The sequence below is a fragment of the Erythrolamprus reginae genome, chromosome 3 (assembly GCF_031021105.1).
Source record: "Erythrolamprus reginae isolate rEryReg1 chromosome 3, rEryReg1.hap1, whole genome shotgun sequence".
Lineage (NCBI taxonomy): Eukaryota > Metazoa > Chordata > Lepidosauria > Squamata > Dipsadidae > Erythrolamprus > Erythrolamprus reginae.
In genome coordinates this window covers 246,414,438-246,429,522 of record NC_091952.1, presented here as the reverse complement: position 1 = coordinate 246,429,522, position 15,085 = coordinate 246,414,438, and the positions used below count along the sequence as shown (strand labels likewise).

At 40.2% G+C, this 15,085-nt stretch overlaps 1 protein-coding gene across 1 annotated transcript in view; it reads left to right on the top strand.

Annotated features, from left to right (window-relative positions):
- The window catches only part of OC90 (otoconin 90), an 84,078-nt gene extending 71,994 nt beyond the window's left edge, over positions 1-12,084 (top strand). Inside the window, exons 10-15 of the mRNA XM_070748650.1 lie at positions 1,649-1,699; positions 3,096-3,260; positions 9,171-9,345; positions 10,545-10,651; positions 11,656-11,883; positions 11,993-12,084. Of these exons, the coding sequence (XP_070604751.1) occupies positions 1,649-1,699; positions 3,096-3,260; positions 9,171-9,345; positions 10,545-10,651; positions 11,656-11,883; positions 11,993-12,084 (818 nt within the window). The remainder of the gene's footprint in view (positions 1-1,648; positions 1,700-3,095; positions 3,261-9,170; positions 9,346-10,544; positions 10,652-11,655; positions 11,884-11,992) is intronic.
- The last annotated feature ends 3,001 nt before the right edge of the window (positions 12,085-15,085 follow it).

The window sequence follows — 15,085 nt, the reverse complement described above, 5'->3', positions numbered from 1 at the left end:
CTGTATTCTGTTATTCTTCCCATCTTTCCTATTATCTATCTGCTTATCTTCTTTTGACTATAACTTCATTGCCTGCAGCTTATGATTTATATTGTTTACTTTAGTATCCTATTGTGATTTATGTTGATTGCTTATTAGTATCCTGTGACTATCACTTTGTTGTATTTTATTATTTATGATGAATGTATTTTTACGATTACTATGATCATGATTCATCATGTATTACTTGTATGTACACTGAGGGCATATGCACCAGAGACAAATTCCTTTTGTGTCCAATCACATTTAGCTAATAAAGAATAATAAGACTTCTTCTTCTTCTTCTTCTTCTTCTTCTTCTTCTTCTTCTTCTTCTTCTTCTTCTTCTTCTTCTTCTTCTTCTCCTTCCTCTTCCTCCTCCTCTTCCTCTTCTTCTTCTTCTCCTTCTCCTTCCTCCTCCTCCTCTTCTTCTTCCTCTTCCTCTTCTTCCTCTTCTTCTCCGCCTCCTCCTCCTCCTCCCTCCTCTTCTGTCTCCTCCTCTTCCATCTCCTCCTCTTCCTCTCCCTCTCCATTCTTTACTTTGAAAAACCACTTGTGTTGATTCTTGGAGTAAATTACAAAGCCAGATTTGTCACAGAATCTATTTTTTTTCTTTGACAGATGTACCTCAAGAGTTCAGTGACCTGATCTTGAACAACCATGAAAGATGTAAGTTAATACATTCTTCTAGACTGGCGCAATTGTTGTCTCCTTGAAATTCTTAGATTTAACCACGATAGACAGTTTAAGGTTAAATCTAAGACGTCAGTAAGAGTGTGTGCATAAGCGCACCGTTGTTAAACACCTCTGGACTTGCTCAATTGTACTGATGTCCATTATACAATGTAGATTCCAGGCAGACAAGATATATTTGAGAATTGCTCTAGCAAAAGGTTTTGTATGCTTTGGTTTGCAGTACAATAGAATTCTCTCCTCATATGGCATCCTTCAAATCAACAGATTTTTGTTATAAGTTATTTGATGATTTGATGCTTGTTTACTAGGAGAAATCCGTGCACAATTTTTACACCCAACAAATCTGTTTTTCTTTCAGTTTCTTCAGATGTTGAAAGCAGTGGAGTCCTTGAAACCTTAACAGGCGGGGGTACTGTATAGGTCTTCATATTTCATTATGAAAACGTGGAGAAAATGTATTTCAGCATACTTCAACATGGTGCCATTTCAGGAAGTACTTGTTTTTTTCAACACCCAAATAGTTCTAGTGTTGGCTAAGGGACAAAATGTGGTTCAAAACAAATATCTTATTCAAATATAATGGGGGACTTCCTTCCTTCCTTCCTTCCTTCCTTCCTTCCTTCCTTCCTTCCTTCCTTCCTTCCTTCCTTACTTACTTACTTACTTACTTACTTACCCTTTCTGTTCCCCCTGTAGTTTACTTGGCCATTTCTAGAAGTGATAGAAGATAGAAGTTTGCATCAACTCATTCAGTTAAGCATCAAACTTCTATTTTCATCCTCTGTAAAAAGGAAGTAATAGAAAAGGTATTTGATTGCTTAGAGAGGCAAGTTTTGACATTTTTCTGATCAAGGAAATTTAAAAACAAAACAAAGCCCCATAAACATTATCTCACATGGTAACAGGAACTTTTCTTGTGTCTGTTGCTTTACAGCTTTAACCCAGAAAGGTCCGACTGTTGCTTTTGATAATTCAGAACTGAGAGGTAAGTGGATCCTTGCAGTTTGTTCCCAGGGTGAACAAGTCTTCAATCCTGCTATGGAAAGTGTCTGCTTAATTATGATTAGGGGCCTGGAAACTATAACATGCAAAGAGTGGTTGCATCTCAGACATTAACACCCTTGAAAATGTCCAAAGATACTTCACCAGAAGAGCCCTTCACTCCTCCACTCGAAATAGAATACCCTATGAGACTAGACTTTCAATCCTGGGCCTAGAAAGTTTAGAACTAAGACGCCTTAAACAAGATCTAAGTATTGCCCACAAGATCATATGCTGCAACGTCCTGCCTGTCGGCGACTACTTCAGCTTCAACCACAACAACACAAGAGCACACAACAGATTTAAACTTAATATTAACCGCTTCAAACTTGACTGTAAAAAATATGACTTCAGTAACCAAGATATCGAAGCGTGGAACTCATTTTATTTATTTATTATTTAGATTTGTATGCCGCCCCTCTCCGCAGACTCGGGGCGGCTCACAGCATTATTGGACTCCATAGTGTCACCCCCAAACCCCCAACACTTTACCCTTAGATTATCTACGGTTGACCTATCCAGATTCCTAAGAGGTCAATAAGGAGCGAGTACAAGTGCACTAGAGAGCCTTCCATCCCCTGTCCTATTGCTCTCCTATATCTCCTATACCTTTCTTCTCTTCCTATATCTCTTCTTCTATTCTTTCATTGATATGTTCCATTACTATATCTTCTTTTCTATTCTTTCTTAGATATATTTTACTATGAGCATCTCCTCTATAACCGTCATCATGTATTTTACTATGTGTATATAGATATATACCCACTAAAACCCTCATTGTGTATTGGACAAAATAAATAAATAAATAAAATAATAAAGAACTGGGCATGACTAGTCTGGTGAGGATCAGGACCAGGGGTGACACAGAGGAGGAGGTCTGACTGTTTTCCAAGGCCAGATAAGGAATAATGGATGGAAACTGAGTGAGCTGAGATTTAACCTGGAAATAAGGAGGAACTTTCTGATGGTGAGAGCAATCAACCAGTGCAACAGCTTGGCAGCGGAGGTTGTGAGAACTCCAAAACTTAAGGCTTTCAAAGTGAGACTGGACTATCATTTGTCCAAAATGATATAGGGACTCCTGCTTGAGCAGGGTGTTGGACTAGATTAGGGGTCTCCAACCTTGGTAACTTTAAGACTTGTGGACTTCAACTCCCAGAATTGAAGGCTGGGAGTTGATGTCCACAAGTCTTAAAGTTGCCAAAGTTGGAGACCCCTGGACTAGAGGACCTACAAGGTCCCTTCAAATGCTAGTAATCTAAATCTGAACACGTGAATCTAATTTACAGTTATTGGAAACACATATCTTGCTTTTACTCTGGCCTTTAAAACGGGTGTAGCTGAAAGTGACCTGGCTTGCAAAGACTTTTATGCCTTGAGTGACCTTGCTAGGAGTATCATCTGCTACAACGTTCTTCCTGTCAACGGCTACTTGAGCTTCAACCACGACAATAGACAACCATATAACAGATACAAACTCAAAGTGAACCGCCCCAAACCTGACTGTAGAAAATACGACTTTAGCAACAGAGCGGTTAATGCCTGGCACTCACTACCTGAACTCTGTAGTTTCGTCACCAAACCCCCAAAGTTTTACCTTTAGACTATCCACTGTTGACCTCACCCTATTCCTAAGAGGTCAGTAAGGGCTGTGTGTAAGTGCACCAGCGTGTATACCATCCCCGTCCTAATGATTCCTCTTATTAGTACCCATCTCATGTATAAAACAGTGTTATATCTATGTATACTACCAATACGTACTTGACTAAATCAATCAATCAATCAATCTTACATCCAAACATTTTCTTATACCTGATGTATCCTCCCCCACAAACCTCCCACCTGATAAGGCAATATAGCAAGACTTGAAAGATTAGGTGGGGTGGGGGACTTATTTATCCTTGACTTAAATTAGTATTAACCTTAGACCATCCATAACCCTTAGACCATCCATGATTGACCTCTCCAGGTTCCTAAGAGGCCAGTAAGGGGCGTACATAAGTGCACTAGTATGCCTTTCGGCCCCTGTCCAATTGTCTTTCCTTTATCTCATATATTATATATATATTCTTCCTTTCATACATCTTATCTTCTATTTTCACTTTTATCCTTATATATATTACTTCATGTTATTTTCTTCAGACTTCTATGTTTCTATGTCTAATCCTGCATCTTTCCCCAGGATTGCCAGAGAGCTATTCTGCTACTATAAGAACTGCAACCCCTTCATCTGGGATTAGCACACAAGAAGCACAATTCGTGCCAACTTCAGAATTTCCAAGAGCATCAAACAGCGGCAAGTAAAATTCCTATTACCATAGAATAGATTAGACTAGACTAGATTAGAATTCCTTATTGGTCAAGTGTGATTGGATACACAAGGAAATTGTCTTGGTGCATACACTCTCAGTGTACAAAAAAGGAAAGATAGGTTCGTCAAGAATAATAAGGTACAACAATAATGATAGTCTGGGTACAAATAAGCAATCCAATCATATTAGGGACCAGTCAGTATAAATTGTAAGGATACAAGCAGCAAAGTTGCTCCGAGACCGCCTTCTGCTGCACAAATCCCAGCAACCAGTTAGGTCCCACAGAGTGGGCCTTCTCCGAGTCCCGTCAACTAAACAATGTCGTTTGGCGGGACCCAGGGGAAGAGCCTTCTCTGTGGTGGCCCCGGCCCTCTGGAACCAGCTCCCCCCAGAGATTAGAATTGCCCCCACCCTCCTCGCCTTTCATAAGCTCCTTAAAACCCACCTCTGCCGTCAGGCATGGGGGAACTGAGATATTCCTTCCCCCTAGGCCTTTACAATTTATGCATGGTATGTATGTTTGTGTGTATGTTTGGTTTTATAATAAGGGTTTTTTAGTTGTTTTAGTATTGGATTGTTATATGCTGTTTTTATCATTGTTGTTAACTGCCCCGAGTTTAGGGAGAGGGGCGGCATACAAATCCAATAAATAATAATAAATAATAATAAAGTTACAGTCATACAGTCATTTGTGGGAGGAGATGGGTGATGGAAATGATGAGAAGATTAATAGTAGTGCAGACTTAGTAAATAGTTTGACAGTGTTGAGGGAATTATTTGTTTAGCAGAGCGATGGCATTCGGGGAAAAATGTTTTGTGTCTAGTTGTTCTGATGTGCAATGCTCTATAGCAGCGTTTTGAGAGCAGGAGTTGAAACAATTTATGTCCAGGATGCGAGGGGTCAGTAAATATTTTCAACGCCCTTTTTTTGACTCGTGAGTTATATGGGTTCCCAATGGAATTGTTTTTCTGCAGTTCTGATTCTCCTCTGAAGTCTGTGTCTGTCTTGTTGGGTTGCAGAACTGAACCAGGCAGTTACAGAGGTGCAGATGATTCATTAGAAAAAAAAATGGTGCAAGCACAAATGTGGCTGTATGTTTAGAGTACACCTCGACTTTTTATTTATCATCATTATCATTCTAGCTTTTGTCTATCCACTGCAGAATGAGGCCTCTTCTACACAATACTTTTTATACAGTATATAAGACACTTATTTAAAGTGAGATTCATAGAAGGTTATTTTTTTTTCATTCAAACATAGAAACATAGAAACATAGAAGACTGACGGCAGAAAATGACCTCATGGTCCATCTAGTCTGCCCTTATACTATTTCCTGTATTTTATCTTACAATGGATATATGTTTATCCCAGGCATGTTTAAATTCAGTTACTGTGGATTTATCTACCACGTCTGCTGGAAGTTTGTTCCAAGGATTTACTACTCTTTCAGTGAAATAATATTTTCTCACGTTGCTTTTTATCTTTCCCCCAACTAACTTCAGATTGTGTCCCCTTGTTCTTGTGTTCACTTTCCTATTAAAAACACTTCCCTCCTGGACCTTATTTAACCCTTTAACATATTTAAATGTTTCAATCATGTCCCCCCTTTTCCTTCTGTCCTCCAGACTCTACAGATTGAGTTCATAAAGTCTTTCCTGATACGTTTTATGCTTAAGACCTTCCACCATTCTTGTAGCCCGTCTTTGGACCTGGGCTTCAAGAACATTACAAGATTCTGCTTTGTTTTTGTTACTTCTTTAATAGATCTTAAGTCCACAGAATCTAAAAAGGCATCTTTTAAACCCCAAATCTAGGACATGTCTTCAAGATAGCTGGGGAGGAACCTGTGGCATTTTCTACGATGATTCCAGAAGTGTCACCATCTCCTGAAGAATCTTTCAGAGAAGGTATGAGATACTTTCACTCAACCTGTTGTGAGTGGTCCATGACCGGGTCAGTTAGTGACAGATTCTAAGGAGGATGAACCGGGCCCATCTTGGTACCCTAGGTCAGCATTCTTGCCAGCTGAATCAGAGAATGAGAGTGAGATAGAGCTGGAACCAAAGGAACCTCCAGAGACTGGGAGATCAGGAGACCCTATTAGATGTCAAAAAGTCATGAAGCAGAATATCTTTATGGGAAAACATTAAGAAAGTGAGTCTATAAAAGAAAGTCTAGTCAATTATAGCTCTAGGAAACAGTTGACCACATATAAAGAAGGATATAAAGGAGGATTTCTGGGTAAAGAGGTGTGGAGTTTCAACTTTAGTCATGGTGGAGGATTCAAATCAGGAGTTCCAGAACTGCTGTGCTGAGAAACTGCTGTGGCTCTTTTAAGAGTCACACAGAGATGCCGATGAATGAGAAAGAAAGGAAACCTGGAGATCTGTGAGGGTATGTTGGTGATTTACAGACCTTATCTCAAGGAATAATGTGCTAATTGGCTCTCCCTCTTGGCTGGCTGCCATTTGTTATCTCTTGGCCAGTTTGAGCGGGCTTCTGCCAACGTGAACTGTTCATGTTGGCAGAGGCCCACTCAAACTGGCCAAGATATATATATATATGAAGGGATTGGATACTGTAGCCTAGAGGATAATTCTCTGCCTTACAAGGAAAAGGTTGCAGGTTCAAATCCCAGTGGGTATGGCTAGCTGATGAGGCCAAAATAAGGCCGAAATAGATCTATCCTAGTCTCCCTTAATTTTTCAAATTCAGCGAAAAAACATATATGTGTGTGTGTGTGTGTGTGTGTGTTGTGTTCTGCTTTGGGTGTACCGGATCAGAACAAAAAATCCCCACTGGAAAAAAGAGAGGAGACCTACAAAACAGTTAGTTTGAGAGTTAGTTGAGTGTTATACATGAAAAGAAATGTAAACAGAAAAGAAGTGACCCATCAGTGTATTAATTCTTCAGGAGATATTTTTTTTAAACCCCCACTCCCTTTCATGGCTCTGGAATCCCTTAATTCGGGGTAGAGTTGTGGAGATTGGCTGCAGCTGAGCATTTACTGGCTGGAAGCCCTTCCTGACACCATGCGGAGTTCACAGCAGATATTTTCTCTTTGTGCCCTAACAGAGAAACCTCTTCCACTATCTAGGATTGAACTCTTATTTTTTTTTAGTGGAAAACGAGTGCCTTCACTACTCGGCCACCACTCGGCTTCTTTGGGAGATAACTTGGGTTTATTTTTAATTTTTTTAAAAATAGCACACAGAAGTTGCATCAACAACTCTCATTTATTATTATTATTATTATTATTATTATTATTATTATTATTAACTAGATTTGTATGCCGCCCCTCTCCGGAGATTCGGAGTGGCTCACAACAACAAAATAGTACAAATCCAATAGTAAAAGCAGTTTAAAACCCTTTGCTAGTGGAATGGATAGTTCCAGAAAAATGAGTTCTTCATGCCAATTCAGCCTTATCTTTCTGATGTCCAGATCTTCTCTAGAAAAGGTTGGAAGATAAAGGGGAGATAATATGAGGAATGTGAGAGATGCAGCAGAAAAGAGGATTCTGTTAGTCATCTGTATGCAGTGAAGGATGGCAAAAATTTTACCCCCATGCTGTTGGCGTGGCTTATTGTGTGGGTGTGGCTCGATGGTCATGTGATCGGGTAGGAGTGACTTGCTGGCCATGTGACCAGGTGGGAGTGGCTTGACAATCATGTGACTGGGGTGGTTTAAAGGTCATGTGACCGGGTGGGAGTGGCTTACTGACCAAGAAAAGTTTTCAAATAGATGCTTGGACTCTTTTTCAGTGGATTAAGTCACATTATTTGAATAGCCACAAAAAGGACAAATGATAGACAGCATTATTTGTTGAGGAGCACAGTGACATTTTAAAGTTTTGTACTGAACCCAGAAGTTTCAGTATGATAACAGATTAGGCAAGTAGCTCAATATTTTTAATTACTATAAAAGTTCAATTCTAGATAATGATTAAAGCATTTATGGGTAAAAACATATTCTTTCATTATTTTCTATTTAAAAGTAATCAGGGATCATACTAAGGTACTAGAGAATGAAGGACAATAATAAAACTGTTAAGTATTCAATAAATAGTGATAAGACAGAGTGGCTGTGGGTTTTGCCTCCCAAGGACAATTCCATCTGTCCTTCCATTACCCTTGGGGGGGAATTATTGACCCCCTCGGAGAGGGTCCGCAACTTGGGCGTCCTCCTCGATCCACAGCTCACATTAGAGAACCATGTTTCAGCTGTGGCGAGGGGGGCGTTTGCCCAGGATCGCCTGGTGCACCAGTTGCGGCCCTATCTGGACCGGGACTCACTGCTCACAGTCACTCATGCCCTCATCACCTCGAGGTTAGACTACTGTAATGCTCTCTACATGGGGCTACCTTTGAAAAGTGTTCGGAAACTTCAGATCGTGCAGAATGCAGCTGCGAGAGCAGTCATGGGCTTACCTAGGTATGCCCATGTTTCACCAACAGTCCGCAGTCTGCATTGGTTGCCAATCAACTTCCGGTCACAATTCAAAGTGTTGGTTATGACTTTTAAAACCCCTTAATGGCACTGGACCAGAATATCTCCGAGACCGCCTTCTGCCGCACGAATCCCAGCGACCGATTAGGTCCCACAGAGTGGGCCTTCTCCGGGTCCCGTCAACTAAACAATGTCGGTTGGCGGGCCCCAGGGGAAGAGCCTTCTCTGTGGCAGCCCCGACCCTCTGGAACCAACTCCCCCGGAGATTAGAACTGCCCCTACCCTCCTTGCCTTTCGTAAGCTGCTTAAGACTCACCTTTGTCGTCAGGCATGGGGGAACTGAGACATCTCCCCCGGGCATATACAATTTATGAATGGTATGTTTGTATGTATGTGTGTTTAGAAAATGGGGTCTTTTAAATATTTTTAAATAGTAATTTAGATTTGTTGTAAATTGTCTTCACTTTGTTGTGAGCCGCCCCGAGTCTGTGGAGAGGGGAGGCATACAAATATAATTAATAAATAAAATAAATAAATAAAACCTACTATACCCACTGTGTGTCCCCACCACCCCATGGGGGCAGCAGCCCATTAAAGTCTGTATATGCTATTCAGCAGAATAAAACTATGAAATGCCTATCTCCTTTCCACAGTCTGTGATCGTTTCTCCTTTCTGCAACGGGGTGACAATGGACAACTCAAACAAGAGTTTCCACAGTTGGGTGAGATGCTCTACTGCTTGACTGACCGGTGTCCAGAGGAGTTCGAATTATATGGCTGCTTTTGTGGACAAGAGGGAAGAGGACATCCGACCGATGAACTGGACAGGTGGCTAGCATTAAAAGCAAAACAAAGGAATTGCCCATGCTTCTGTGCATTTTGTTAACTTAAATCGTCTATCTAGGCGCGTGGGTCCTAAACAAATATTTACAGTTAACGATAAAATAAAATGAAACAGAGGGGGAAAAAATGTTCCCCTTTTTCTGCTCACCAAGAGGTATTGGGCAGGATATTAGATATTATGAACCATATTGATGCATTCAATTTGATTGATATGTCGCATATTGATGTATTCAATTGATGTTCCATTGATGTATTTCCATTGTGTTCTTTTTTACTATTTATTTTATTTTATTTTATTATTATTATTATTATTATTATTATTATTATTATTATTATTATTATTAGTATTATTAGTATTATTAGTATTATTAGTATTATTATTATTATTAGTATTATTATTATTTTCTGTCCTTCCTTCCTTCCTTCCTTCCTCCCTACCCCTCCCTCACCTCTCTCCTCCCTCTCCCTCCCTCACCTCTCTCCTCCCTCCCTCCCTTCTCTTTTTCTCTCCTTTCTTTCTTTCATCCTCCATCCCTTTTGCCTCCCTTCCCTCTTTCTTTCCTTCCTTCCATTCTCTTCCCTCTGGGTCATTCTTTGTCAAGTGGACCAGGTATTCATTTGACTGACTTTTGCAATCTTATTTGAAAAGAAACCATCACAAGAACAACATATATGATAGGAAAAACTGTGCTCTTTCTAATGAAATAAAAATGAAGATGATTGAAGGTGAGAAAACAGAGAGCTCTTTTTCATCACCTTCAATCATCTTCACTAGAAAGAGCACTTTTTTTCTATCACTCTCTATTTTCTCACCTTCAATCATCTTCATTTTTATTTCATTAGAAAGAGTACATTTTTCCTATTATATATGTTGTTTTTACTATGTTTTACTATGTTTTATATATGTTTTCCTTTCCAATAAGACTTCAATTTCACCTGGTCCACTTGACAAAGAATGATCCCTCCCTTCCTTCTCCCTTTCTCTTTCTCTCCTTCCTCCCTCCCTTCCTCCCTCCCTCCCTCCTTCCTTCCTTCCTAAACTAGATGATATGATAAAGCAAGAAAGAAAATATTTTTCAAAATATGATACCTGCTAGGTTTATACCAATGTAAGGAACGCTGCAATCCTTGTGGGTAGAAAACGGTTTCAAAACATGAATTCTCTTACCCTTTCCATCTAACAGATGTTGTTTCTCCCATCAATGCTGCCTGGAACAAGTTAAAAGACTGGGATGTCAGCCAGAAAAAAAATCAAGATCCGAAGTTGTGTGTTTTGATCACACACCAACATGTAAGTTTTGAGATAATGGTGTATATGAATCACCTCTTTCTTAAGTGAAATGTTTTTAAAAGGGGGGGGAAACATTTTTCTCCAGTAAATCATGTGACTGGGGGTGGTGGCTTAAAGGTCATGTGACTGGCTTAGAGATGGCCAACTTGACGTCAAGTGGTCCCAGTGATACTTGGCACGCTGGGCGCAGTGCCAAAGGACCTCAGCGGACATTTGAAAACCATCGAAATTGACAAAATCTCAATCTGTCAATTGCAAAAGGCTGCTTTACTGGGATCGGGAAACATAATTCGCCGCTACATCATGCAGTCCTAGGTGCTTGGGAAGTGCCCGACCGGTGATGAAAAATCCAGCATAGTGATCTCGTTTGCTGTGTTGTATTGACATCATAATAATAATAATAATAATAATAATAATAATAATAATAATAATAATAGTTGTTGTTGTTGTTGTTGTTGGCTTGTCTTGGTTAGCTAGGCTATGAAACCTTCAACAATACCGAGCAGAGAATTTTAACAGAGTGTGGATGTGTGATAAAGCCAAGACACAGACTTAGTTAAATAAGTATTATTTACATATAAACAAAATATAAACAATCCAGAATAAGCATGAAGCAAATACAGAATAATATGCACTGAGCAATTACAAGATTAGCACAAAGCAAAATACAATATAGATAAAAGCACAAAGCTTATACAAGCACGAAGCTTAAACACAACTCCCCCATCTCTCAGGCAAAAGTAAAGGAAGTGACTGAGCAAAACAATGAGCTTTTATAGCTTCAATGAGGAAGTGACGAAACAGCCTTGAATATTAACTCTTCAAATACAAGTTAACCCTTTAAGTGCACATTAACTCTTTAAGTACAAGTTTGGTACAAATGTACAATATGCAGTTTACAATGGCAATCCCTAACAACCATGTACCCTGTACTACTACTACTACTACTACTACTACTACTACTACTAATAATAATAATAATAATAAAACATCCTTTTTCTCAGGTGTTGGATGGACCCTGTGTGAAAACCTTCTGTGCTCCTGCGATAAAGCTGCAGCAGAATGTATGGCTGTAGCCCCATTCAACGAAAGCTGGAGGCTGCCCAGCAGACAGGGTTGCCAAGTGGATAAGCTGGCTTGCCGCTGGGCAGGGCGTGAGAGGCCTCCGAGCATCCCTTCAGGCGGTGCCAGAACATCCAGCGAAGAAGAAGAAAGTAGCAGCGAAGAGGCAGGTCCAGCTCCGCCCCTCTTGAGACGTGGAAAAAGAGCCCTATGGAATGGCAGACGAAGATCCAGAAAAGTCCCATTGCGAAGAAGATAATTCTCCACTTCTCTGTCCAGTGACATCTGTTGCCAACGTCGTTCAAGAGGCAGCCAGTAGTGTATCTTATATGTCTGTCCAGTCTTTTTTATTTGAAGCGTTCAAGGAATGAAGCATCCACAACTTCTGAAGGCAAGTTGTGGGTGCTTCATCCCTTGGAGGTTGTGGGTGCTTCCTCCCTTGGAGGCTTCATTAATTTGGCAGTGATTAATTTGTTCTCAAGAGGTAGGAAATTCCTCCTCAGTTCTAGCAACTTTGTGGGTCATTTATCATTGGAAGCAGAAGAGACTGGACAGCCATTTGTCTGGAATGGTATAGGGCAAGGGTTTCCAACCTTGGCCACTTTAAGACTTGTGAACTTCAACTCTGGGAGTTAAAGTCCAAAAGTCTTAAAGTTGCTAAGATTGGAGACCCCTAGTATAGGGTCTCCTACTTCAACATCAGTTTGGACTAGAAGACCTCAAAGCTCTTGTCCAACACTTATTTTTCGGTTATTCTATCTTAGAAGACAACAGGATGTAAATGCAAGAGATCTTCTAATTATAGGATGATCCCTAAATATATATATCAGTGGTGAGGAACTTCAACACTCCTCCTGATTATACAGCCATAATACCTACTTCCTTTGTTAATCTTATGCATAGGATTAAGGTTGTACAAAGATCAGATGAAAGGTTCTAAACTACCATCACAGGGTTTTAAAATCTCTGTTTCTGGAACAAGCCATCATGACTCCTAATAAATAATCCTGCGCACAACGCTAAACTAAAATAAACAATGCCTACTTGATATTATAGCTTATCATACATGTAAACGAAAGTCCCTATTAAAAGTTTGACACCGCTCCTTCCTTTTGTCCTTATTTTTAGGAACAAATTTACATTATGAAACAAGTTAAATATGCTAACAATTCTTATTCAGGTTTGCCTTAATCCTGGAGGGGCTGTGTTCATGGAATGAAGCCCATTTTTAAAGAGAATGACCAAGTAATCATGCCTGACTTTTCCTTGACTTAAATTCTGGTGTGACCAATCCTTACGATAAACTTCAATGGAGACATTATTTGCCAAAAGTACAAACTGGTCTTGTGCCTGACCAGGGGGTTAGAGTAGAAGACCTCCAAGGTCCCTTCCAACTCTGTAATTCTGTTAGTTTCTTCTAATACAGTTAATGCAAGAATTTGCTTAATGTGCTTGTATAGAAACATAGAAACACACAGTAGAAGATTGATGGCAGAAAAAGACCTTATGGTCCATCTAGTCTGCTCTTCTGCTATTTCCTGTATTTTATCTTAGGATGGATATATGTTTATCCCAGGCCTGTTTAAATTCAGTTACTGTAGATTTACCAACCACGTCTGCTGGAGGTTTGTTCCAAGCATCTACTACTATTTCAGTAAAATAATATTTTCTCACGTTATTTCTGATCTTTCCCCCAACTAACCTCAGATTGTGCCCCCTTGTTCTTGTGTCCACTTTCCTATTAAAAACACTTCTCTCCTGAACCTTATTTAACCCTTTAACATATTTAAATGTTTCGATCATGTCTCCTCTTTCCCTTCTGTCCTCCATACAGATTGAGTATGCTCAGTATACAGTATACTCAATGGAATTTGAGATAGAGCAAATCTGGATGTGAACTGGGCTAATTTTATTTTTCTGGGTGAGAGAATAGAAGTCTGCTTCTCTGGGGCTATTTGCAACACAGAAAAAATGGCTATGATCCCCACGGATCCTAATCCAAGTTAACAATTGTGTTTTAGGAAGTTTCTATCCATTTAGTGCTTCTTTAAAATGCACAGTGCCCCTTTGGATTCCAATGACATCATGGGGAACTGAAAAGATTTACTGCTCTAAAGAAGTATTAATGCAAATCTTAAAAAAAAAAACCTCTAAAGCTCTGGGAAGCTTATGGTTGCCGTGATTTCCAATCGACAGAAACTTTTACAATTATTCGACCTCTAAGCTCTTGAGATCCATTCAGTAACTTTCCACTTGTCCTAGATATACAATTGCTGTGCCATGGCCTAGAGATGCTATTGTTCAAATCTGGGAGAGAGAGAGAGAGAAAGAAGGGGGGCGAGAGGAGGAGGAAGAGGAGGAAGAAAGTGTCAGAAAGAGTATAGATCGTACTACCATACATGGTGGCAGTGTGGGAAAACGCAAATCTATTGGGAAAAAAATCGGGTTGTGGATTGATGAAATTCTAGAGAACCACAGAAAAAAGTCCAGAATGTTTTCTACTAGGGATTATATGCCAACAACTTAAGCAACATCATATTTGTTTGATTATTCACATCACTACTGCAGCAAGACTAGCTTTTTTCGGCCTTATTTTGGCCTCATCAGCTAGCCATACCCACTGGGACTTGAACCTGCAACCTTTGCCTTGTAAGGCAGAGAATTATCCTCTAGGCTACAGTATCCAATCCCTTCAGCTCTGTACCAGGGAAGGGTTACATTTTTGTATATATATTACATTTTACAACAACACAAAGATTGGAACTTCAGCCTGATGATGGTGAATGTGATTTCGCCGAAACGTCGCATAGACATGCAAAATATTACACAGGGCAAAACCCGAACTCAGAACAATCTACATATATATATATGACGTTTCGGTGGAATCACATCCACCATAATCAGGCTGAAGTTTCCAAGCTTCATGCTGTTGTAAAATGTTACAACAGCACGAAGCTTGGAAACTTCAGCCTGATGATGGTGGATGTGATTCCACCGAAACGTCGCATAAACATGCAAAATATTACACAGGGCAAAACCCGAACTCAGAACAATCTACATACATATACCCGTGAAAATTTACGAAAACAAATATATATATATATATACAGTGATCCCTCGATTATCGCGAGGGTTCCGTTCCAAGACCCCTCTCGATAATCGATTTTTCACGATGTAGGGTTGCGGAAGTAAAAACACCATCTGCGCATGCGCGCCCTTTTTCCATGGCAGCGCATGCGCAGATGGTGGAGTTTGCGTGGGCGGAGGGGAAACCCCGATCTTTGTCTGCTCGCTGCTGCTGTGGCCGCCCAGCAGCTGATCTGCTCGGCAGCGCAGCAGCAGCGAGCAGACGAAGATCGGGGTTTCCCCGCC